This window comes from Falco cherrug, chromosome 19 (genome assembly GCF_023634085.1).
Source record: "Falco cherrug isolate bFalChe1 chromosome 19, bFalChe1.pri, whole genome shotgun sequence".
NCBI classification, from domain to species: domain Eukaryota; kingdom Metazoa; phylum Chordata; class Aves; order Falconiformes; family Falconidae; genus Falco; species Falco cherrug.
Genome location: NC_073715.1, coordinates 5,506,909 through 5,531,283, shown reverse-complemented (window position 1 = coordinate 5,531,283; position 24,375 = coordinate 5,506,909). Strand labels below are relative to the sequence as shown.

The window sequence follows — 24,375 nt, the reverse complement described above, 5'->3', positions numbered from 1 at the left end:
GATCCAGGGGCGTTGTGGAGCAAAACCCACCAGAATTGGGTGCGTTGTCACGCGAGCCCCCCCCTGCCACGTCACCCCAGTGATGGGAAGGTGACGCAAAGGGGTTGACCCCAGACCCCTCAGGGACACCTCCTGTGGTGGCCTTGGTCGGGGAGGAGGACCAGGGCCACTGCACGTGACCTGGCCTGCGCCACTTCTGCTCCGGATGTCACTCTGGCTTCCCCGACGCTCAGGAAGCACCGTGGGGACAGGGCGGGGGAGGGGGGGAGGGGAGCGTTGGGGGTGGTGACAGCCCCAGTGCCACCAGAGAGGGGCTTTCCTGGGTGGCGCATGGTCCTGTGTGCCACCAAACCAGCCCCCAGAGCACCCTGTGCCCCAGCCCCCTGTGATGTCAGTGGGGCCGAGCCCAGGGGGACCACAGGGACACGTGTGTTCTGGTGACACAGCCACGTAATGGGGGGGGGGGGGGGGGGGGGGGCTGTCACTGCGCCCTGAAGGCTGCAGGGTGGGACGTGGGAGGAATGGGGACATGACGTGGGGACTGGAGGGGGCAATGGGGGAAAGGGATGCGGGGACACTGGGAAGATGCTGGGGCAGGATGGGACCGGGGTGGGGAGATGCTGGGGTAGGACAAGAGGCTGGGGGAGGGGGGGGGGCGGGAAGGTGTCACTGGGACAGGACTGGACTGGGGAGATGCTGGGGGCAGGGCAAGAGGCTGGGGGCGGGTGGGGAGGGGGGTCACTGGGGCAGGATGGGATGGGGGTGGGACAAGACGCTGTAGGGGGGGGCAGGGGGTCACCAGCGCAGGCTGGGACCGGGATGGGAAGATGCTGGGGCAGGACAGAGGCTGGGGGGGTGGTGTCACCGGGGCAGGACCGGGACCCCAGGAAAAGGCTCGGGGGGGGGGCGGGGGGGGGGGGCACCGGGACAGGACGAGAACCAAGAGAAGACACCAGGGCAGCCCCGCAGGACGCAGCCACCACCCCAACACGGGACGGGGTCACCACGCACCCCCCCAGTGCCCACCCCTCCCGTTACCGATGGCGGCACCCCCCGCCCCCGGTGCACAAACGGGGGGGCACCGGGGAGGCCCCCCCCCCGGCCGGGGCTGCCGGCAGCCCTACCTTGCGCACCCGGGGCAGGGTGCCACCGGCGGCTGCCAGTGCCCGGTAGACGTCGGCGGGGCCGGGGCGCTCCGGGGCCGCCGCCGCCGCCGCCGCATCCTCCTCCTTCGGCCGCAGCCGCCGCAGCCGCCGCAGGGTCATGGCCGGGCCCCGGCGCCCGCCGCGCCGCTATATAGCCCGCGGGGGGCGGGGCCATCGTAGCCACGCCCCCTCCGCGCAGGACACGCCCGTTACGAGCTAAGCCACGCCTCCTCCGCGCAGGACATACCCAGTTATGGGCTAAGCCACACCCCGTTCCGCACAGGACACACCCAGTTATGGGCTAAGCCACGCCCCATTCTGCACAGAGCACGCCTCCATTGCGTTAAGCCCCGCCCACTGTCCACCATCGCCCCGCCTAGCTGGGCCCCGGGGCCTGGGGGTTCCCAGGGGTGGGGGGGTCCTGACGTGGGGGGGGTGTCTCTGGTATGGGGGGTCCCAGTCCTGGGTTGGGGGTTCCCTGGCATGGGGTCCAGGTCCATGGAGTGAGGAGAGCCTGTCCCAGCATGGGGGGGGGTCCCAGGGGTTGGGGGTTCCCAGTGGGGTGTCTTGGTCCTGGCATAGGGGTGTCCCAGTCCTGGGTTGGGGGTTCCCTGGCACCAGGGGGTCCCCGGTGTGGGGAGCTGTGGTCCTGGTGGGGGGGGGGAACCCTGGCATGGGGGTCCCAGTCCCAGTGTGTGTGTGGGTGTCTGTGGCATGGGGGTCCCAGTCCCGGCATGGGGGGAACCCTGGCATAGGGGTCCCAGTCCCAGCAGGGGGGATCCCAGTCCCAGTGGGGTGTGTCTGTGGCATGGGGGGTCCCAGTCCCAGTGGGGGGGGGTCCCAGTCCCAGCAATGAGGGGGGTCTGTGGCATGGGGGTCCCAGTCCCAGTGGGGGGGTGTCCCAGTCCCAGTGGGGGTGTGTCTGTGGCATGGGAGTCCCAAGTCCCAGTGGGGGGGGGTCCCAGTCCCAGTGGGGGGTGTCTGTGGCATGGGGGGTCCCTAGTCCCAGTGGGGGGGGTCCCAGTCCCAGTGGGGGGTGTCTGTGGCATGGGGGGTCCCAGTCCCGGCGAGGGGGGTGGGTCCCCGGTGGGTGTGGGGGTCCCTGGATCTGGGTCCACAGCGTGGGGAATCTTGGTCCTGGCATGGCAGGGGGTCGCTGCCATTGGGGTCCCCCGGCAGTGGGGGGGGGGGGCTCTGGGGGATGCTGCTGTGTGGCTGCAAGGAGGGGCAGGGGGGGCAGGGGGGGATGTCACAGGGTGCAGTGGGGGGAGGGGGGGGGCTGCTGCCCCCCAGGAATCGTTTCGGGGACGCTAAGGGGAGAAAGCAGCCGGGTCTTCGGCTTCACCAGGCTGCTGCCGAGCACCCACGGGTGTTTCACCCCGTGGGGACAGACCCCCCCAAAGTGGGACCCCCCACCCCCCCCCCTCAAAGCCCCGTTTGGATTTAATCTGGGGCAGAAGCCGGAGCCACGGGTGTGCTGCCAAGGGGGAGCAAAGCTGCTCCCGAGGGATCCGTTCCCACGCCGAGGGATCCGTTCCCACGCCGAGGGATCCGTGCCCACGCCGAGGGATCCGTGCCCATGCCGAGGGATCCGTCCCCACGCTGAGGGATCCGTGCCCACGCCGAGGGATCTGTGCCCACGCCGAGGGATCCATCCCCACGCTGAGGGATCCGTGCCCATGCCGAGGGATCTGTCCCCACGCTGAGGGATCCGTCCCCATGCTGAAGGATCCATGCCCACGCTGAGGGATCTGTGCCCACGCCAAGGGATCTGTGCCCACACCCACACCAAGGGATCTGTACCCGCGCCAAGGAATCCATGCCTACACCGAGGGATGCATGCCCACACTGAGGGATCTGTGCCCACACTCACACCAACGGATCCATGCCCACGCCAAGGAATCCGTGCCCACGCCGAGGGATCCGTGCCCATGCTGAGGGATCCATGCTTGCCTTGAGGGATCTGTGCCCACACCAAGGGATCCATGCCCACATCAAAGGATCCATGCCCACACCCACACCAAGGGATCTATGCTCGCAACGAGGGATCCATGCCCACACCGAGGGATTCGTGCCCACACCGAGGGATCCGTGCCCACACTGAGGGATCCGAGCCTGTGCCGAGGGATCCGTGCCCACATCAAAGGATCCATGCCCACACCCACACCAAGGGATCTATGCTCGCAACGAGGGATCCGTGCCCACACTGAGGGATCCGAGCCCACGCCGAGGGACGCGGAGGCGAGAGAACAATTCCCGGAGACGCGGAGCCGTCGTGCGGCTCTGGGCAGCTCCTCGCAGCCGTGCCGGGAGGCAGCAGGAATTTTCCAGCAGGACTCCAGGAGTTGGCCCAGATGTTTATTTCAAATTGGCCAACAACCGCGCCCCCCCCCCCCCCCCCGAGCCGATCCCACCCCCCCCGGGGTCCCGGCAGGCGGTGGGAAGAGCTCGGGAAAGGACAGGATTGAGCCCAGTGCCCAGCCCCGGGCACCAAACCACGACCCTTTACCAGCGCAGACCCCCAAATCCTCTTCCCAAAATCTGGCAGCGCAGGGAACGACGTGGCCGAAGCCATCCCACACTTGTTGTCTCATTCCATTTCCTAAAAGATGATTAAAGATGATTTTTGCCTTTTTTTTTTTTTAGGTTTTTGGTTTTTTGTTTAAACTCTCCCCGCACCCGCTGCCTCCCTCCCTTTCCAGGATCGGAGCTTCCCGGGGGCCAGGGAAGCTGCAGACAAAGCTGGGAAGGAGGAAGGGGGGAGCGCAGATGGCAGCTCCCCCTCCCCACGACACCGTTTGTCTGAGCCCACGGGGGACCCCAGGCCCCGGCGGATTTTCCCCTTGATCCGCTCACAAGATGCTCGTTCACGGGAGGCTCTAATTAGGGAGAATTAGTGGGAGCTGTTTGCACAGCACCAGTTGCGCTCTGAGCAAACAGGGTTTTACTGGGATGCTGGGCGGTTCGGACTGAGATTTATCCTTGGGAGCTGGGGGGATGCTTCGGGGACGGAGGGGAGGGAGGGAGGGGGGATGCTTTGGGGAGGGAGGGGGGGGGAGGGGGGGGATGCTTTTCAAGGAGCCACCTCCCGGCCCCCCTCCTGCTTCCACTGTCCCCCGCAGAAAGGGACACCCCCCCCCCCCCATTTCAGCTGCTCATCGCGGTGGGGGTTGGAAATCCCACCCTGCCACATCCACAGGGAACATTCAACACAATTTTGCCGAGCGGGATGCCCGGGGAATTTATTTTAGCTGCAGGTGAATGAGCCCCCCCAAAAGCTCTCTTCCCCCCCTCTACGCCACAGCGACCCCCCCCCCCCACATCAACTCCCAACACCTCAGGTGAATAAAACAAACTTTTAATAATGTACAGCAGAAATCGACAGCCTCGGTTTATATTAAACAAAAGATTTCCTATATTACATTGTATTTACATTTGCATACTGAAGAGGTAAAGTGTCTAAGTGGCTATTTTACAGTCCGTTTCTAATCAAATAGACAAACCCAAACAAATAAAAAAGGGGCAGGCAAGTACCGAGAGATCCGTTCTGAAGCCAGCGTACCCCCAACGGACCCCCCCCCCAAAGAATCACAAGCTCTCCACCTCCGCCTCTCCCCGAGTACCTGATCTCCCCTCGATCCCGTCAGGATTTCTCATCCCCAACTGCCTGTAGCGTTGCGTTTCCCCGCAGCGATTCCCTAGGTTTGCTACCGGTCAGCTAAGTAAGCACTGCACCTCCCTGGCACGTGTTTGCGTGAAAAGTGCTGTATAAATGCTACATAATCAGCGTTCCCGTCTCAAATCCTCGCTTTTCATCACCTCGCGATGGCATCTCTCTACAAACAAGGTTCCTCCTGCCATCCCGCTCGTAGGGGATACCCTCGTTGTCCTGCCCTCACCCCTTTCTACCGTTAATCCGGCCTGAAACCGCTCCGCTGTTTGGTTTAGCGCTGAGGCAGATGCATGTGTGGCTACAGTTGGAGGGGTGGGGGGAGTCAGTGCGAGTTACGTAGCTGATTTAGTGTCCTGGAGAAGCAGCCCGCGCGGTTAACGGGGACGGGAGACTCGTACCGGGGAACGAGAGGCGGCGGCAGACGGACCTACAGCCGCGAGGGGCTTCCCTACGGCAGTTTCCATCGCTAAAACCTTCCTCCCCCAACCCAGCGGGCCGGGCCACGGTGAGGGTCCCGTCAGCGCAGCCACCAAGCGCCCACCACCTCGGTTTCTGAACGCAGGAGGGTTTGGGGAAGGGATGGACGGTACCGGAGACGCAGGGTAACCCCTGGCTGAGACACGGCGTCAGGAGGAACGGGCGAGGGAAGGGAAGCGGTACATTCACCCAGCGACCACTCCACGCTGCTCCGTGAACCAGCCCCGAGCCCGCCGGCCCTCCCGCGACCGCTCAGCTCCACGGGAGGATGCAAAAACGGCTTCAGACACGATGCAAAAACCCCCACTCCTCACTTTACACCAAGTCACAGACAAGAGAGGGAGTCTGGGGGAAGACGGACACACGGACAGATACACAGACAGCAAGAAGAGTGTTTTTTTTTTTTAAAAAAAAATAAAATAGGTTAACCCCGGTGGCCGGAGCAGAGATGAAACCTCACCTTACAGAGCAGGCGCAAAGTTTGAGTAGAAACAGTTCCAGTGTAAATCGAGCTGTGTGCATTTGGGGTTTTTTTTTTCTTTTTTTTTTTCCTTTTTTTTTTGCAGTGATTTCTTTACAAACAGGTCAAGAGGTAATAATTATAGATTGTTTTTCTTCTCTTATAAAGAATTAACAACATTAAAAAAAGTTAAAATCCAGACCCTCCCATAAAATAATAATAATAATAATAATAATAAAAAAATAATAATCAAAACCACTCCAGTTAAAAGTTATGGCTTCAGAGTTCTATACCGTAGATCCTGACCTAACCACCAAACAACCGGCACTTCCCAGACTGCCTTCAACGCCGCGATCAGCGCCACAGGCTCAACCCTTCGCTAATTCCATTTCTGCTCGGCTCAGCTGTAAGACAACACTCAAAACCCAACTCTACTTCGCCCCGATCCGGCATTTCACCAAAAGAAAAGTCATGCAAGTTCCCCCCCCACCCCACAAGTTATACACAGCCACTTCCAGATGATGAGCTATTTATATATGTATATTCAAAAAAATGGACATCGATTTCCAAACCCACACCCCGGCGTGAGAGCCTGCCAAGCGCCGAGCGCCTCTCGGAGGGTGCAGAGCGCACCCAGCCCCCCCCCCCCCACAGGAGTCTGCCCCACGCTGCTGAGCGTGCCTGGATGGGGGATTTGGGAACTGCATTCCTACGAGAATGGTCTTCCTGCGTTTTCCCTGTGGTCTGGTCTCCTTCCAGCCGGGCGCAGTGCCTGCTCTCTGACACCGTCTCGGCTCCCTGGCATCTCTCCCCCTCCCCAGGTCCCTCTTTCTACCCTACCAAGAATTACAAACCCCAGGGGCTCAAGAAAAAAAAACACAAAACAAACAACCCAACAAAAAAATAAACCAACAAAAAACCCCAACCACCTGGATTCCAGGAGTGAAGTTAAATCCTCATTTGTTTTGTCTTAAAAAAAAAAAAAAAAAAGGAAGGGGTGGCAGTGAGGCAACCTGACGGGAAGCTCCTGCAGCCGGCGTTGGGACGGCGAGGCCGCAGCACCCATCGGCGAGCGAAGGATCTGGTTTTAAGCAGCCTGTCCAAGCTAGACAATGCTCACTACTCGACAAAGGAGAGCACCAGCGCGCACAGCTCAAAAAAAACAGACACTCTAGATTTGCACATGCACAGAAAGCACGAACAGAGATGAGCCACCCTACGGGCAGACACCGCACGTCTACGGAAGGAGATGAACAGGCACAGGGGACACGCGCACCTCGCGCATGCATACACCATTGCGCACACTGACAGCCAGTCAGATTTCTGGTTTTGACTTAGAATTATTTTGTTTTCTTTTCAAGCTTAAGAAAAAAAAAAAAAAAGAAAAAGAGGAGGGAAACGGTTTCATGAAGCTGATAAACTGTTCAGGCTCAGCCTCTCGGAAGGGAGCACCATTTGTTTTGCAAATGCTTTTTCTGCATAAACGTGCCAGTCCCTGGAAAAAAATAAATCCTCAGAGTACGGCAAGAAAAACCTTCCCTTTCCCTTCCCACTCCCAGCACCTAGCACCCCGGCCTCAACCACTGCCAACGGGTGCACCGCGCGCACTGAACTTTACAGGGATTTCTGTTAAAGAAACAAAGAGTTACGATCATGGCTGAGATCCCTCAGGTTAAGTCCCTCTCAAGTCTTCACGCTGTCAGGAGGTGATCATAAAAGGTTTCTGATTGTTTCATACCCAAGCAGGGAAGAGAGCAATTCCATAGGCTCCGTCACCCCACCGAGCAGCCTGTAGGTCACGCTGTCTGGTTGGTAGCAGTAGATTGGGCAGAAACACGAGGTAGGCCTCCGTCACACGTCTACTCTAGCATGGCAGCTTTTGTGCAGTTTCCTCCTGCTGGGGGGGCTCAGAGCCTAGATTTTCACATCTTCCTGGACACTGAGCTGTGAGAGGGTTTTCTTAATGCGGAGGGCAGTGAGTCGAGCCGCTCCGTTGGCGTACCAGCACTCTCGCATCATCTTACCCATCACCCGTAGCGCCTAGGCGAGAAAAAAAGGCAGACGTCAGCGCTCTGCTCTCCTCTCCCCCGACCCCAAGCTGGTCTGCCAGGCTGCTGCCACACCTCCTAAAATCAGAGCTCAAGTCGCAGCACTTCCTCCTTACTCACCTTCTCCCGAGGGAAGGGGATGTGGAGATGAAAGCAGACCTTACCTCGTAGCTTTGCCACCAGTTTGGGATATTAGGCCGTAATTTCTGATCACACACGACCTTCCGCATCTCTTCAATCGAGGGATCAGAGGGTACCAGGTCATAGTAGGGAAGCTGATACTCCTCATGGATACCTGAAAGGCAAAGGGGAAATGCAATTCCTGGGAATTGCGCTGAAGACCGACTGATACCGGCTCAGACTACATGACTCACTGCAAAGATGCGTCAACACTTTGCAGTTATTTAGAACAGAAATGAAGAATCTGGGATTTGAGTTTCCAAGAAAAAAACACTAAATAAATAAAAAATCGGGGAAATAAAATGCAGCTGCCCAAACTGGAAGAGAGGCAGCTGCAACCGACACCTCCCAGCACACAGGCAGGGTCGCTGAGCCGAAGGCAGCAGGATCGTCACACGCACGGCAGTGCCGTGCTCCTGCCTGCAGCTGGATGTGCCGAGCCACTCGCTCACAACCGATTCGGGGGAAGAAAGTCACCCACCAAACCCATCCCAAGGAACATCGGCCACCAGGCAAAGCAATAACCCCCACGGGTCGGTCTTAACAGCAGTTGTGGGTCACCTCGGTTGACACCCTCGGTAGCCACACACACAGCTGTACCCCCCCACCTCGTAGCTCCATTCTCCAGGGCTCTTCACACCCCACCAACACCTGACCAACAGAAACGCCGAGGCTAGGATATCCGGGAGCAGGCCAAGCCGGCGGCATGGGCACACAATATTACCTCCTGCGTTGCACCTTCGAGCAATCTCCCAGTAGACCAAGCCCAAGGCATAGATATCAGCACATTTAAATGAATCAAAATGCTTCATGTTAATGGTTTCATCCAAGACTTCAGGGGCCATGTACCTGCAGGACAGAAAGGGAACAGCATGTTAATTTTGAGCAGGGATTCTCTGCAAGACAGCAAACGGCAAGTTTTCCCACGCAGCACTTCCCAGCAGACAAAACTCCGCTCTGCACGGCCTTAATCAGAACAGAACTGGGCCCTGTGGTCTAACAGAGCGAAAAAAATAACTCAGAAAAGAATACCAAGTTGGGAAAGAGGTAAAAACAGCCAAAAGCACACCAGGCTCCAGACAGCAGGCCCTAAAAAGCTTCCGAGAACGCCAAGCTTGTGGTCAAGTATTGTACGAGCTCCCTGGTGCCAAGTTTACATAGCTGGCCTACACCCTTCAGCTTGATGGCGCCTGGAGATGAAGGTACCGAGATACCTTCACCATCAATTTGGGCACAGTGCTGACACTGAGACATTTAGAAATGCTTAAGAGAGAATTTTCACCAGCACTCAACCAGCAGCTCAGGTATTTGCTAGTCACACTCTCGTGCCTCCCGCCGTTCTCCTACCGTTTGGTTCCGACCCTCTGATTTGGTGCAATATCAATTGTATCCGTAACGGAATCATGCCGGACGGCCAGTCCGAGGTCAGCGATGGCACACGTGCCGTTCTTCTTCACCAAGATGTTCTTAGATTTCAAGTCTCTGTGAGCAATCCCAGGCTTTCCTAACAGAGCAAAATAAAAAGTAGCGAGGGTCAAGGTCTGGTGAAATCTCTTCCTCAAACCGGCGCAGAGGCGGTACCGGATTTCAAGGCGTCGGTTAAACTCTCAGTGTTGCAACACATTTTCCTGTTTGGATGCACTGAAAAATAGAGCAGTGCTGACAGCCTGTGGTAGGCAAAGGCTCTACTCGGGCTTCCAAGGCACTGCTAATGCAGTAGCACGCGGAGGCCTCAAGAGGGATAGAAACTCCATCGTCCCAGGCATCAGAACACGCCGCTGTGGATGCGAGGAGTTCATAATTCTGCCAACATCCCACTCAAGTAGCACCAATTTTAGGACGGGGATGTGAAATGCTGCTATAACTCCCAGGAGCCAGCGCAAGGCTAACCCACTTTGCAGCCAGCCGAAGCCAACGGTCTATTTCTGCTCAATACTGACCAGATGAATCCGGGCCGACTCAGCCCCCCTCTCCTCAGTTCTGCTTTATCCTCCCCTCAAACATTCCCAGCACCTTTTTAAACTTTGCTCTTACCCTGAGTACCCACAATCTCCATGTGCAGATGGGCCAGTCCGCTAGCAGCCGACAGGGCAAGCTTGATCATCCCCTCGATAGTCACGGTGTATCGATTCAGGTAGTCAAAGAGAGAACCGTGCTCGTGGTAGTCGGAGACGAGCCACAGCTGAGTCCACGTTCCGTTATCTGCAGCAGGAAAGAGACTGTGCTCAGATACAACCCCAGGGTGCAGCCATCGAGCCAGCATTTTGTACCTTATCTTTTTTGATAAAGAGGAGAGCTGCTGGGTAAGGCTGCAGCTCAGCAGGCAACCTGGGGGCAAGTAAGGTAAAGAACTTCCAAGGCAAAACACGAGTCTGTGAGGTACAGCTAAAGCACCGCCGCACCTCTTGGCGATTTTACCATCTTTTGGTGAGACACATTCGCAGATGTAGCTACTTGAAAAGTGGCTGACAGTTTCTTTTAACCATTTAATGGTAAAACCAAGTGATGAAATGCCAGCTCCCAGGAGCAGACTGCACACGCTGGTGAAGTCTCTGCTCTCAGGACCGAGGCACTTCTTACCTTTGTTATCCGCAGCAATAAATCCCAGGATGTTCTCATGTCGCAGCATCACGGTTTGATATATTTCTGCTTCCCTAAACCAGGAACGCTCCTCCCGTGAAGAGAAGATTTTTACGGCGACGTCACCTCCACGCCACCTGCCACGCCACACTTCCCCGAAACGCCCTTTACCAATGATCTCCTGAAGGACAATCGTTCGAGCCACAGTCCGTTGGACAAAAAGTGGCAAACCTACGCACAAGAAATTGAGAGGGATGAAGACTTGTTGCAGCAAAAGAAACTCCTGAAAGCCCAGAGTCTGACACAGAGCATCATCAAACCTAGACAGCTCTACAACCAGCAGCCTAAGCAAGCCCCAAACCGGCAAGGGGTGGTAGCTCCTGCATGGGACGCATCATTTGGCTGCATCTGCGTTATCGCTTTGAAGTGGCTCGCAAACCACCAGCGATTAGGCTCAGAGCAGTTGAGGTACTTCTGCTCCACGATCAAAGGAACCTGAGGCTGAACATGAGAAGAATGGAAGTCATGGAAGACAGGCTCCGCTAAAAAGGAGTAAACCCCCAGAACTTCTCTTAAGAAAGGAGGCCCAACGCAGCTGCCACCTCTGATGTAAACCACAGAGCTCACCGGCTGAGAGTGTGTACAGAAAAGATCCCCAAACATTTTATATATAGCAGATGTGGTGCTAAAGGTTTATTCCCTGGTCAAATATCAGGTTGTTATACTCTCTGCCTCTGTGGATTATCCTACAGATCCCCATCTGCTGCAAATTTTTTTTTTTTTTTTAAACCTAACCGCTTTCATACTTCAAAGTCATGAATAAAATGACAACTTCCCAATCTATTCTGGGGACAATTTCTTTTAAGTGCTACAGGATTTCTTCTAAGTGCTACAGGAGCGAATGCTATACATCGTCCACTTTGAGGATTCTTTGGGATGAAATGGGCTGGGCAAATGCAGGATTTGCATTTGCAAATGTACTACAATTTTTTTTTTTTTTTTTTACAGTGCAAAAGCACTGTAAATTTTCAGCTGCTGGGATCTTTCCTGTTTTCCTGCCAGCTTTGATGCAGGTGACATCCTGCATCCTCCTCTGAAAGCCAACAACTCACCGGTTAGCAGTTAATGTCTCTTTCCAACCCAAACCCAGTTCCAAGGCTAAATTTGAAATAGATGCAGCCGTTGGGAGTTATCCTCTTGCAGAAAAGGAGGAAAGCTACATAGATTAAGGAGGGAAGCTACATAAGACTATTTTTTTACACATCAGCAGTTAAGGAGTTAAGTATTCCTCTAGAGCCTGACACAGGGCCGTGGCTACAGTGTTTACTGCAGGACTGAATTTAAAACATGCCCTCCACATTACTCATGACACGGCAACCTGAACAGGCTGACGAGGCAAGAGCCTCACAGCCACACAAAGCTGCAGCAATCAGGAGCCCAGAACAGACTCCTACTCCTTTACAACTACGAGTTCTCATTCGTCATTTCCAGTCATCTCTTAATACCTGAGCCAGAGCCAGAGGTGGAGAGATCGTAGACTAGATCTTGCAAGGTCTTATCCTTCGAAAGGCACATTTCACAAGAGGGGTCTTCCATGTCCAGCCGCTGACGATTGTGATAGACTCGTTGGTGGTGATGAAACACAAAGACTACTATGATCATGACAACAAACACAAGGAAGACGGGTCCGGCAATCACCGCCACTAGCTCCACAGGACCCCAGCTTGACGGGGGCTCGTTATCTTTCAGGTGCCCTTGAGAGGAAAGGAAGGAGAAAACCAGACACTTTTAGAAAACTCTCACTCCTTCATAAGCGTTCTTTAAGGACTTTCTTCTTGTGTTTTAATTATTCTCTCAGAGCCTGGACAATTTTAGCTTGCTGTTCCAGGATGGTAGAGGACACATCGAATGACAGTGTTAACGTGGGACTTACCAAGTCATCGGGCAGGCAAACTACAGCTAAACCCCTCCAAAAAAGACGGTGCTTCAGCGGGATTTCAGGGATTATTGGCACTTGCTATTTAAAAGAGGACAGGAGCCTGCTCTGGGCTGAATTTGCTCAAACAGCCTGCGTTTCACCTTGCACTTGAACTCTCCAAGTAAGAGGAAAACACCACCAGTCAGTAAGGACTCATTTCTCCCCCTTTCTCCTTCGCCCTGTAACCACCAGTGAAGACTCTTGCCTGAAGACAATTTTTTGAGAACAGATAAGACTTCCCCGCTGTCGCCTTCATCCGACCCACTGAATAACAGCCCCGAATGGAGAGTTAACGAGGTATGAGGAAGTAGTGCATGGCCCTCTCTGTCCCAGGAATTAGAGAAAGCAGCAGACGTTTCCCACACCCTCACTCAAAGGCAGGGCTGCTTCCTCTTCTCGTATTCAGAATCTGGGCACCCCTCCACCCCACACGCTTTACTCTGAAGCTGCTGCAACGTTCCTGTACTCGTGGCTCATCACTGAAAAGGTCTGCAGCCTTAGAAGGAGGAAAGCAACTCTATCTGATAAAAGGCAGGCTACAGCACCGTTCAGCACCAGAAAAGGGATCTAGGCTGTGCCCGGGGAACACGCACTGTCCTCAGGCCCCTGCAGACACAGAGCAACATGCAGCAGAAACTCGTATTTAACTGTAAATGGACATTGCTGCTGCTGCTGCTTCCAGGAGCCTGTGAGGATACCAGCAGCGGGGCTGACAAGGCGAGAGAAACCTCGTAAATCCCCAAACTTTGGAAACTTCGCCTGCCCTGAAGTACAACCCCATCATCCAATGACATTTTGTCAGCCACAGGGGAGTTCGAGCAACTTCACATTTTAATTTGAAGTAGTTTGTTATTATTTCCACTTTACAGATCAAGGAAATAAACCCAGTGCTCAAGTTCACAGAGCAACCTAAGGGAAGAAGTGAAAACAGGGCCGAGAACTCCTTATTCCCAATCCCAAACAGACAGCCTGCCTCCTCCCCACTTCAAACAGACCATTTATTTAGCTTCTACTCACCACTGGGAACCATTAAATCAATTTTGTTGCAAAAATCAGAGTAGCAGCAGTGAGTATTACGCAGATCTTCTGAACTCAGACAATAGAAGGGTTTCCCAGCAGGAATCAATTTTGCTTCAGGAATGCAGGTCCGCACGTGGTGTTTAACACCATCCAGGTTGAAGACCGAGACCATGCACGCACCGTCCGTTTCACACGTGGAGTTTGCTTGTTTGCAGTCGGAGCACAAACATGTCAAAGCTGCAGAAATCAGAACAAGACCATGTCCTTAAAACCCACCGGAGAACAAATGCTTGAATGTGAGAAAATGTTCTGCTTTAAAATCTCCCACTTCAGAGGGAACAGGCCGTTGTTAGGCTCAGGAAGAACCTGCTTTAGGAACAGAACAAGTCATGCTCTGTATGTCAGACCCACAAGAACCCAATTCAAACACAAAATACAATGTGGAAGAAGCAGAGAATCCCTTCCAGAAGGTGACTCTCCAGACAGCCCTTTTTTCTGCCCCTGTTGCAACCACTAACAGCGACGACCCAAGTCATCCCTGCAAAACTAGGCTAGATTTTCCCGAGATCTGCTCCCAACCCAGCCTAGGCTCAGAACTCAAATGGAAAACAACAATTACTCCAACTGACAGACTTGATTTCACCCGAACCCGCTGTCCAGGCTTCCTCAGCTACACCAAAACCGAGCTGCCCATTCCGGGTCAGCGAGGGACGACCACCCCAGCTCACAGAAGACAACAAGCAGCTGGCAGATGCCAAAACAAAACCAATTCAAACTGACTCTACGCAAGCCAAGCGTGCTACACCCAACTAGATCAGTCACTTATTTAGTAACTGCTTTCCTGATCCGAGACACTACCACCTTGGGTCAAATAAATTCCTGGCTTTTTGCCTGCTCCCCACGAAGATTATTTGGGTAAAGAGCGAAGGAGAAACTCCAAGGCAGATTCCCACATTTTTTCCGCCTCCCAGCTGTCACTGTGCTTTTCTCAAGCTGCCTGAAAAACTGTAAGCAAATCCCCAGGCATCGCCATCCTTGGGAACAAAGAGCGAACACAACAATGTCAAGAAAAAGGGTGGGGCTTGTTTAGCAGCACACAGTATTTTCTTCAGCTTTCATCAGATCTTTCAGCGTCCCCGGAGGGATTCAGAAACATGTACTTACCCGCTGCAGAAATGGTCTTTCAGGTAAGAGAGAGTCTGAAGAAGTGTTTTCAAAGATACAAGAGCCACTGTTAACTCTCCCCAGTCCGATAGCTAAATCCTCTATGTTGGCTTATAACCTCTCGGTCTAAAAACAGGCACCAAAATCGGCACCAACGCCTGGGGGGGTGTGCGGGAGCCACCTCCCCGTGCGGCAAGCGAAAGGCTGAGCCCTCAGTCATCCCACCTCTGGCAATCGGCAGATTTAAGGAGCATCAGCATTCCAAGGATATTCATGGCACAGGAAGAGAGAGCCTCTTGCACCCAGCCAGCATGCGGTCCGCAGCAGAGAGCTACCTCGAACCTCATGAAAAATAAGCAGGTCCTGATCAACTTCAGGGTTCCTTTAGGAGGAAGACACCCATTATCCCTTATCAACAGGGTCCTAGGTAAATCAGCAAGGCTAATTGCATTAATATTCATTCTTTCTGGATGCTGCCCTCTTCATTTCCTTGCTGTTGTGAGCTGCTTCACAGCTCCAAGGTGGGCTGCAGTATTTCAGACAGGCTAAACGCAGATGCTGGTGAGTTTTAAACCAACAGATTCGGCAGAAGCAGTGAAAAGCCAGTAAAAACCCAGAAGAGCTGTTAAGTGAGACGTCTTTAAAAAGCATCACGAGCAGATGTAGCTTATTACTACGTGCTTAGCACAGGCCAAGGAAAAGGGACATGGACTAGAAAACGGACAGGGAACACCACGAGACTGGACTGTATCGAGAAGGGTTGGAGACCACCGCACCTAAGGATTATGCAGCTTTTAAGGGGAAACTTTATAGCAAAAGGAAAAAAGCAAACCCACTAATATTCAACGTGACAAACAGCTCTGAGGACAGTGTTTTCCAGTGGTCAGCAGAGCACAGGAAAGACAACTCTTCCGAAAAATACACACACTTGGGGGAACAAAGGTTGGTTATAATGGAGATTTTATGAAAACACGAGATAGGAAAGAGCAGCCAGGGCACATTCCTACCTTCAAGTATACTTAAAAGGAAATAGTCTTTTAAAGCATCTCCTTTATTCCTTTATCAAAAACTCAAGGTACAAATTAAAAACATTTAAACCACACGCATTTCACCGTGTAGGCTCTTTTCAATTTGATTTAGATACAGCAGAACTGAACTTTGTTCCTGTTAGACTCACTTCTAAGGTCTCGAACCCAAGATTTAAGCTACGGCAGTTTGGCTTTCCAGAAGCTCAGAAATAAACAAAACACTTCAATGCACTAATAAAACTGGTTTCGTAAACTTCTCATTGAAGTATCTGGCTTGAAACGAAGCATCCCTTTGACAAGGAAAGTAGAGGAGCTGGTTGTATCTGCTCACTTTCATTTGCAGAATTAAAAAAAAAAAAAAAAAGGAATCAGTTTACCTGCAAGGTATAATACTAGAGCCCCAGCGCACAGGGACAGAGTAAGATCCTTATCTGTTCTGCAGAAAGCAGAAGTTTCCTGCTAAGGAGGGGTTTGCCCCACAGAGTTCGGCCTCATTTCACCTTGTGGTGCTGTGGGCAGATGCTCCTCCCTTTTGAGTCAACTGCTCTTTTTTCATTTCTTCTTTATTCTTTTTTAAATTCTGATGTTTGCACCTCAAAAAGCCCTATGATAAGGAAAGCGGTGGGAACAAAGAAAACGAAGCCTTCAGCACATCGCATACCCCTCTCGTCTTTCACAAGATCCTCTAAAAGGGGCTTTCCTGATATTCCATAACCCCCAAGCTGCAGGCAGGCACTCTCAAATTTTAGGAAAGACTGTCTGATCCCCGGGTAGAAGCTGAAGTCTGGCTTCAGCCTCCCTCACGCATCCAGAAGTTGACTCCATCTATATTTTTATTATGAAAAAGCCTAGGATATCAAAAAGTCTGCCGTGGCTACAGCCCTATTCTCCCTAAGCATCACCTACCTACCGCCGGCTGCCAGCTCCCACAGGCACCGGCTGTGCCAGGGAGGAAAGGCCTGTCTGCACCGGGGCTCGCCGGGAACCCAGGAGCTTCCGGCAGCGAGGAGAATTACAGGGCAACCTGCGTGGGGCCAGCATTTCAAGTTGGATTAACCAGAAGGGAAATTTTTTCTCCTATCAGTAAAACCAGAAGCCAGGAAAAAACCTCAAGCGTTGTCTCCCCTTGGGTGGGGGTCAGAAAAAGTGAGACGGGTACACAGAGCCCCCCCTGTCACACATCTCTGGGGCGCTCCTGGGAGCAGCCGGGGACGCCTGGGCAAAACCAAAGGAGACAGGAGTGAATAAAAGCATTTTTCATGCCAATAGCATGCTTTTTATTTGGGAAGAAAAGCTCCTATTGAGCAAAACATATAATCTACTTAAAAAAAAAAACAACACAAAAAACGAAACTGACTGGGCTGAAGAAAATAGATGGGGCAAAGGAAAACAAAAGAGCAGTTCACAGAGCCAGGGCGGTGAGTTGCGAGAGGGTGAGTTCCCCTCTCGCAGAACGCCTGGGGATGAATCTGCATGAAAGGTGCTACAGAAGTTGGCAGCAGAGACTGCTCTATCTGCTCAGCACACTCTTTCTGACATTCTGCTCAGAGACAAACCCAACCCTTTCAAGAAGCTGTTTAAACAAGCCTAACATTAAGCTGCAGATCCTCCGAACGAAAGCTTTGTTCTCACTCAAAGAGATGGATCAGGTTGGTATTTCTACTGAAGCAAACCCTCACTGCGATTTCATCCAAGGCACAGCGCAGGCGGTCGTGACATCAATCGCAGAAGCAAGCCAGCCCGGTGCCCGGTCCTCCCCGCTCTTCCTAAAAACTGGAGCAGTCAGGCGGCGCTGCCAAAAGACAAACTCTCCTTGAGGCTCAACTAACGCAAGCCAGGGCTTGGCTGCCGGGCCAGGTACTCCTTCAGGTGACCACCCCGAGCCCAGGAGTCACTTCTGCTCCCCGTGAGGTCCCCAGCGAGGTTCACGGCTTACAGGTGGCAGCGGGATTGCTCCCAGCAGGAACCCGGGGCACGGAGGTATTAGTATCCCTTTGCGATACAGCGTAACTACAGCGGAGAGGAAAACCAGAGAAGGCCCTCTTGCAAACTGAAGCAACATATATTTACAAAGTGAATCCAAACAAACAGGTAGGGGGCCACGGATTAGAGCTCTAGACTCCAGGGAGACTAAAATATTAAGCTCTGACAGCCAAAGAACATTTCCTCCCCCCCCCCCCCCCCCCCCCCAGCAACTCTGAGCTCATTTTGCACATATTTATTCTCACACAGGATTGCATGTGTCAAGATGTCTCTGCAGCTACAGGGGAAAGTTTCACAGCAAAAATCTAATGTAATGGTGTCAACCACCTTTTGGAATACATTTTCCAAAAATCTCCTGAAGCTGTGCTATGCAAGATGACATTTTCTCAGGACTAAACGCTACCTGATCAAGATGTATTAAGATAATCAACCTGAAGATGATCATTGGTAAAATTGCCAATACCCACCCACGTATTTACCAGATAAACAGATTTTTGCAGAGATTGTAAGCTGCTGTTCTTTTTCAACAGTTTGAATCGAGGCTGGAAGAACAATGATTCCCCTGACTTCTGAGCTTTTATAAGGCTCTGGAACAGGAGCTGCAATTTATTATGTCTCTGTACAGCACCTAACTTAATGAGACCCAATCTAGTAGCGATGTTTTAATGCTGCAGCAGCATGATGTTAGCAAGAGAAATGGAAAACAATTGGGTTTGTACCTCTGCTGTTTCTTTAGATGCTATAATGAAGAGGGACGTGTGTAAACATGCTTGGAAGAAAGAAATACCTTTCAGTGTTTCACTATACGCTGTGCCGAAATAAAGAATAACCTTTATCACAGAGTGCTCTGCCCAAGAGCAGGTTAGGAATAAAATCCGTTCCCCCGCGGCAAGGGAGCAGAGGTCCGTTCCAGGAGTCCCTTTGTGCTCCTCGTGCAAGCATACCACCCCAAGAACACTGCTTCAAGAGAACCACCAGGGCTTAGTTTTCAAAAGGCAGGAAGGAGGACACTCAAAGCCATCTGATGAAGACTTCAGAAACAAAAGATTTACCTCCCATTATATTCACTACAATTTTTCTGCTGTCTGGTGTCAATAACTGGGATTTCCCCATCCCCATCTAGGATATGCCCGAGTCCAAAATGCCCTCCTTGTACGGCACACTGGTATCGCTCCAAGCCCCAGAGTCAGCTCATCTACACCCACCACCTCCACCATCGAGTGCGAGGCCAGCTCTGGATGCTCACACTGCCCCCGTTTCCTTACAAAGGAGCTGAAGAAATTAGCACAGATTTGTCCTTCTGTAGATACAGTACCACCACCTCAAATATCTTTCCTACATCTCGCTGCCCCATCAACTTCTCCTCCTACTTTCAGATCTCAACATCTCTTTTGCTCCTTGCTGGTGCTTATGAAATCTACTGACCCACTGCTGCTAAAAGAAACAGAGTTAAAATTAGCTGCAAAGTACTATGAAAAAAAACACTTTCACGCATGTCATCCAGAAACTCAAAATTATACTAGGATATTTAAAGTTGGAAACGAGAGTCTCAGCTTTTTCAAGCTGGCTGCAGTTCCCTGGCACAGGTTGAACCTGACATGAACACATCATGGCTGCCTAGAAAACATATACTAAATGGAAAAAGAAAAAAAAAAGGCAGGAAGAACATGCCCTCACCTTTAAAGTGAAGAGCTTTCCCTGCATCCACTCAACTCAACACAAAAGGAGAGCTTCTTAATGAATTTTAAATAAGCGTATTGACAGGACTCTCATCATTAATAGGTTAATTAGAAGAAGCTTTGACATTTCTGTTGCTCTTCAACTCAGAAAACAAACCTACGGCTCCAAACTCCCTCTCCAGGCTCTGGTCTGGCACCTATTTTGTGTTTTAACTTGTTAGGAAACCAGTTTAGGAGCCACCCATACCACACCAGTCCCGGGGAAGAAAGTCTTGCAAACCAGCCACATGGCAAGGCAGATGCACAGGTCATCATTACTGATGGTTTTCAGGACTTAAAACCGATGCTGTGTATTCTCAGGCAATTGGCACACGCTTTTTCAGAGTTGAAATAACAAGTTGTTTAATGTGCAGTCTATATTCTGACACCCAATGGTCCACAGGTTACTTCCAAGAAGCCCACAGAAAGCAGTAAGCGTTAAAAAAGCAAGGCTTTGGTGTGCTGGGAAGCCTGCTTTTCTGCTGAAAAAAAAAGGAAATACGGGTCCACAATCAAAGAAAAGAAAGGCTGGCATGCCAGTGGCTTAAATAACGAGGACAAAAGAGCGCTCCCATCCCATATGAACGCTCACACACAACGGTCTGATTCTACCAGCTCAGCACCAGCCAGCGTTTCACCCCTGCAATACCACGGCAGCTTTCTCCCTCAAGACGAGCAATTCCTTCTTGGTCTGCTCAGATAACCGCGCTGGCTGTGCGGTGGAGAACATATTTCCACTGGTCAACACCCAGTGAACTTTGCTTGCTGTTAAGAGAATTGACGTTTTACTTCACTCCTTTCGCAATAGCGATTTCCGGAGCATCCACTACTGGCAGCGGACGGCGGTACCCAGGGAAAAAAAAATCCAAGCTGTCTGGCCAAGGAGCTGGAGGAGTTCAAGAATGCTTGTTGGACACTGTTTTTAATTTCCAGTTAGAGAAGTCTTTCTTGGAAAGTTGTAAGATCTAAACTTATGGACCACGCGGAGTTTTGCCTGATTTAACCGGGTAAATATTTTAAGCAGGTGTTAATAATAAAATCTGCTGGCGCAAGATTGCTCCCCACGGTATTCTTTTCCTTTATTTCAAGCACGCAAACACAGCCTACCTATAACCACCCCATAACCATTGCTGCAGAGGCACCTTTTATTTATTTTTTTTTTAAAGGAGGGAGCATGCGGGGGGGTGTTTTCTACTCTGTTTACCCATGCACACAGAGGTTCCCAGCTCCCAAGCACTGCAGAAATGAGGATGTTTTTCCAACCTACCCTGAAATAAGCAGCTATTAAGATCTCTTGTATAAAGCACAATAGTTAAGGGCAGCCCTCGCTGGATGAGGAGGCAAACCGAACGTGCATCATGGCTGCTCTAAGCAGCAACCAATTTGCAGGGTTCGAATCCCTGCCACCCTGCACCCAGCTCCACAAACGCAGCTCCCTCGTGTCCCTGAAGCCAGGCTGAGCTCACACCTTTTACCGGACAGCACGAACAAAACCGTACGGCGCGTACTGAGCGGAAACAATAGCCAGCCATACAGAGCCCAATATCAAAGGCACTAAGAGTCGGCTGAGTTTCCAGGAGATACGCACAGTCAATTGGCCATTTCCTGTTTATTTATTGTTATTTTTTTTTTAATCAACACCAGCTGCATATAAAATGTGAAGCGAAAGTCTGAGAGCAGACATGCGACGAGTCTCATTTGGTCCTGCTTTGCCATTTATCACAGAAAAGCTGAAACATCTTCCAAAAGCTGCATTTTACTTTAGGTTTAAAACAAAGCAGAGCCACTCTCCCCTAAAGCACATTTCTATTGCCAGATTCAACAGGACTCGTAAATACACCCCTAACCTACTGCCCTAGTGGGGTTTAAAGCCATTTTCTGCAGCTAACAAGTCCGGATCTGCACGTGCGAAGTTATGTATTACCAACCGACTGTCGGAAGGTAATAACACGGACGGTGAGAGGATTGGGGAGGAGAGAAAATATTTCAGTGTGGTTCCTGTTGGAACAGGTACCTGCGTTACACAAGCAGCAATTGCCCCCGATAGCCACAGAGAGATGGACTGTGTTGGTGAAGCCTCACACACCGGAGAGGCCACTGCCACCAGTTTGTCCTCTGTCCCTGCCAGCTGATGCTCAGAGATGATTTGGGCTCGTCCACCTCTGGGGAAAAGGGTCAAAGTCTTCAAAATCACGGAGCCGGTACCCCTCACCCAGAAGCAGCAGCGGTTGCACCCCGCCAGGTAAAGCAAAAGCATCGCCACGGAACAAACAACCGAAACAATGAGTTTTCCCTCCCTCCAAACAAATATTTACAGTTGCCACAATCCAGAAGCACAGGGTTTTAGAAAGGTTTCTATTCCAAAAAAATTACCCGCAGATTCCAAGAGGGCGTAGATGAAGCACAAGCTGATCGCTGGTGCGGAGAGAGGGGGGCTGCCCAAGCCCCCCCTGAGCTGGGTTAACAGAGGGATGGGAAAAAGCCACAAACTCCAGAGGTTTGAGGGAGGCTCAGCCACAACGTGATGGCACTTCCCACCCCGGGGCTGAGCCACACACCCAGCTCCTGCCCCCCCCAAACCCACCGCCAGGGACCCGCACCCCCAGCCCCCCAACACACAGAACCCGCCCCCCCCCCCCCCCGTTCTTCCTCACCATGGGGAAAAAAACCCATCAATTGTAGGGTTTTTTTCGTGATTTCCTGAAGACGGGCTGGAAGGTTCCCAGTTTTCTTCCCAGCCAAAGCCTGGAGCATCCCCCGGCACCGCACGACTCCCCCGCACCCCAATGGCTGCAACCCCCCCAGACACACTGCGGAAAGCATGCCCCTCCCCAACCCCCCCCCCCCCCCCCAAACCTCAAGGGTCCCCTCCACACCACAAACCCCGGCAAACGCCCCCCTGCGAGCCAACCCCCCCCCCCCCCAGGATCGACCCCCACCAACACAGCGGGGACTCAGCTCTTTGCTGAAGTCCTTAATGGCTCCTGAGACCCCCCCCCTCCGCTATGGGACCCCCGGTCCTTCTCCCCCCCCTGAAACACCCGCCTCTGCCCCATCCCCCCTCCCCCCGCCGGCAGCCCCCCCCTCCCCCCGCCTCAGGGCCCTCCCCACAGCCTCAGTGGCACCTTCAGGCCCCCAATCCCCCCTCATCCCCTTCCTCCCCCTCCCCCCCCCGACCCCCACTAAAAGCTCCCCCCCGCCCCCTCAGCTGCCCCACAGCCCCCCCCGGCCGGCCTCACCCCCAGGCCCGGCCTCGCCCCCGGTGCCCCCCCCGCTTCCCACAGCCCCCCGCACCGCCTCGCCCCTCGGTTCTCCTCACAGATCCCCGTTTCCCCTCACGATTCCCGCCCCCCGCCCCGGCTCCCCTCAGCACCCCCTGGTTCGCCTCACGACGCCGGGCGGGGGCGGGGCGGCGCGCCGCCATGTTGTGCCCGGTTCGGGCCGGGCCCGGGGGCCGCCACTCACCGCGGGCCCCGCCGAGCACGCCGGTCAGGAGCAGGGCGAGCAGGGGAACGGCGGCGGCGGCGGCGGGCGGCGGCGGCGGGCGGCGGGCGCGGGGGGGCGGCGGCGGGGCGGCCATGGCGAGCGCCGCGGCCTCGGTGCCGAGCGGCCGGCAGCGCCTGCGGGAGGGGCGAGCGCCGGCGCGCGGCTGGGGGCGGGGCCAGCCTTAAAGGGGACGGCCCGCGCCGCGCGTCTTAAAGGGGAGGGTCCGCCAGGCGCCGGCCGGCCGACACGGAACTGGCGTGTTGGGGGCGGGCAGCGTGCAAGCGTGCGTGTGCAAGCAAGCGTGCGTGTGCAAGCAAGCGTGCGTGTGCAAGCAAGCGTGCGTGTGCAAGCAAGCGTGCGTGTGCGCGCATGATTTGCATGTGCGTGCATGATTTGTGTGTGCATGCATGATTTGCGTGTGCATGCATGCGTGCTGTGTGCACGCGTGGTTTGTGTGTGTATGCATGATTTGTGTGTGCAAGCATGCATGCGTGCTGTGTGCATGCGCAGTTTGTGTGTGCAAGCGTGCATGCATGTTTTGTGTGTGCATGCATGTTTTGTGTGTGCAAGCATGCATGCGTGCTGTGTGCATGCGTGGTTTATGCGTGCATGCATGATTTGTGCATGCATGATTTGTGCGTGGAAGCATGTATGCATGCTGCATGCATGCGTGGTTTGTGTGTGCATGCATGCGTAGTTTGTGTGTGCAGGCAAGGTTTATGTGTGCAAACGTGCATGCGTGATTTGTGTGTGCAAGCATGCATGTGTGCTGTGTGTGATTGGGGTGTGCGAGCATGCATGCATGCTGTGTGCACACGTTGTTTGTGTGTGCAAGTGTGTAGGCAAGGTTCGTGTGTGCAGGTAAGGTTTATGTGTGCAAACATGCATGTGTGATTTATGTGTGCAAGCATGCATGCGTGCTGTGTGCATGCACAGTTTGTGCAAATGTGCAGGCAAGGTTTGTGTGTGCAGGCATGCATGCATGCTGTGTGCGTGTATGGTTTGTGTGTGGGGTGTGCGAGCATGCATGCGTGCTCTGTGCACACGTGGTTTATGCAAGCATGCATGTGTGGTTTGTGTGTGCAGGCAAGGTTTGTCTGCGCAAGTGTGCATGCGTGGTTTGTGCAAGCATGCATGCTGTGTGCATGTGTGATTTGTGTGTGCATGCTGTGTGCATGTGTGATTTGTGTGTGCAAGCATGCATGTATGTATGACTTCCACATGCATGCCTTTGTGTGTGCATGTGTGATTTGTGTGTGCATGCATGATTTATGTGTGCAAGCATGTGTGCGTGCTGTGTGCATGCATGATTTGTGTGTGCACGCATGATTCGGGTGTGCAAGCATGCATGTGTGATTTCCATATGCATGTATGATTTGTGTGTGCATGCATGGTTTGTGCAAGCATGCATAATTTGTGCATGCACATGTGATTT

At 53.2% G+C, this 24,375-nt stretch overlaps 1 protein-coding gene across 3 annotated transcripts; it reads right to left on the bottom strand.

Moving 5' to 3' along the window:
• Window positions 1-4,487: 4,487 nt before the first annotated feature.
• Window positions 4,488-23,089, bottom strand: ACVR1B (activin A receptor type 1B). Of its 3 annotated transcripts, none has more exons than XM_055696448.1 (9): window positions 22,920-23,089; window positions 13,559-13,798; window positions 12,069-12,317; window positions 10,564-10,794; window positions 10,018-10,185; window positions 9,331-9,487; window positions 8,708-8,832; window positions 7,968-8,098; window positions 4,488-7,795 (listed from the first exon to the last, which is right to left on the bottom strand). In XM_055696448.1, the coding sequence occupies exons 1-9, from the start codon at window positions 23,032-23,034 to the stop codon at window positions 7,670-7,672; spliced, it is 1,542 nt and encodes a 513-aa protein (XP_055552423.1). In that variant the 5' UTR covers window positions 23,035-23,089; the 3' UTR covers window positions 4,488-7,669. The 3 variants fall into 3 exon arrangements, with proteins under 3 accessions (XP_055552423.1, XP_055552424.1, XP_005436014.2); XM_055696449.1 differs by lacking the exon at window positions 22,920-23,089 and adding an exon at window positions 21,828-22,022; XM_005435957.4 differs by lacking the exon at window positions 22,920-23,089 and adding an exon at window positions 21,469-21,814.
• Between the last annotated feature and the right edge of the window lie 1,286 nt (window positions 23,090-24,375).

Excerpts from the sequence above, each read along its gene's own strand:
- ACVR1B (XM_055696448.1), bottom strand. The coding sequence starts at position 23,034 with ATGGCCGCCCCGCCGCCGCCCCCCCGCGCCCGCCGCCCGCCGCCGCCG. Across the intron at positions 13,799-22,919 it reads CGTGCTCGGCGGGGCCCGCG|CTTTGACATGTTTGTGCTCC; the intron begins GTGAGTGGCGGC and ends TGATTTCTGCAG. Across the intron at positions 12,318-13,558 it reads TGATTTAATGGTTCCCAGTG|GGCACCTGAAAGATAACGAG; the intron begins GTGAGTAGAAGC and ends TTTCCTCTCAAG.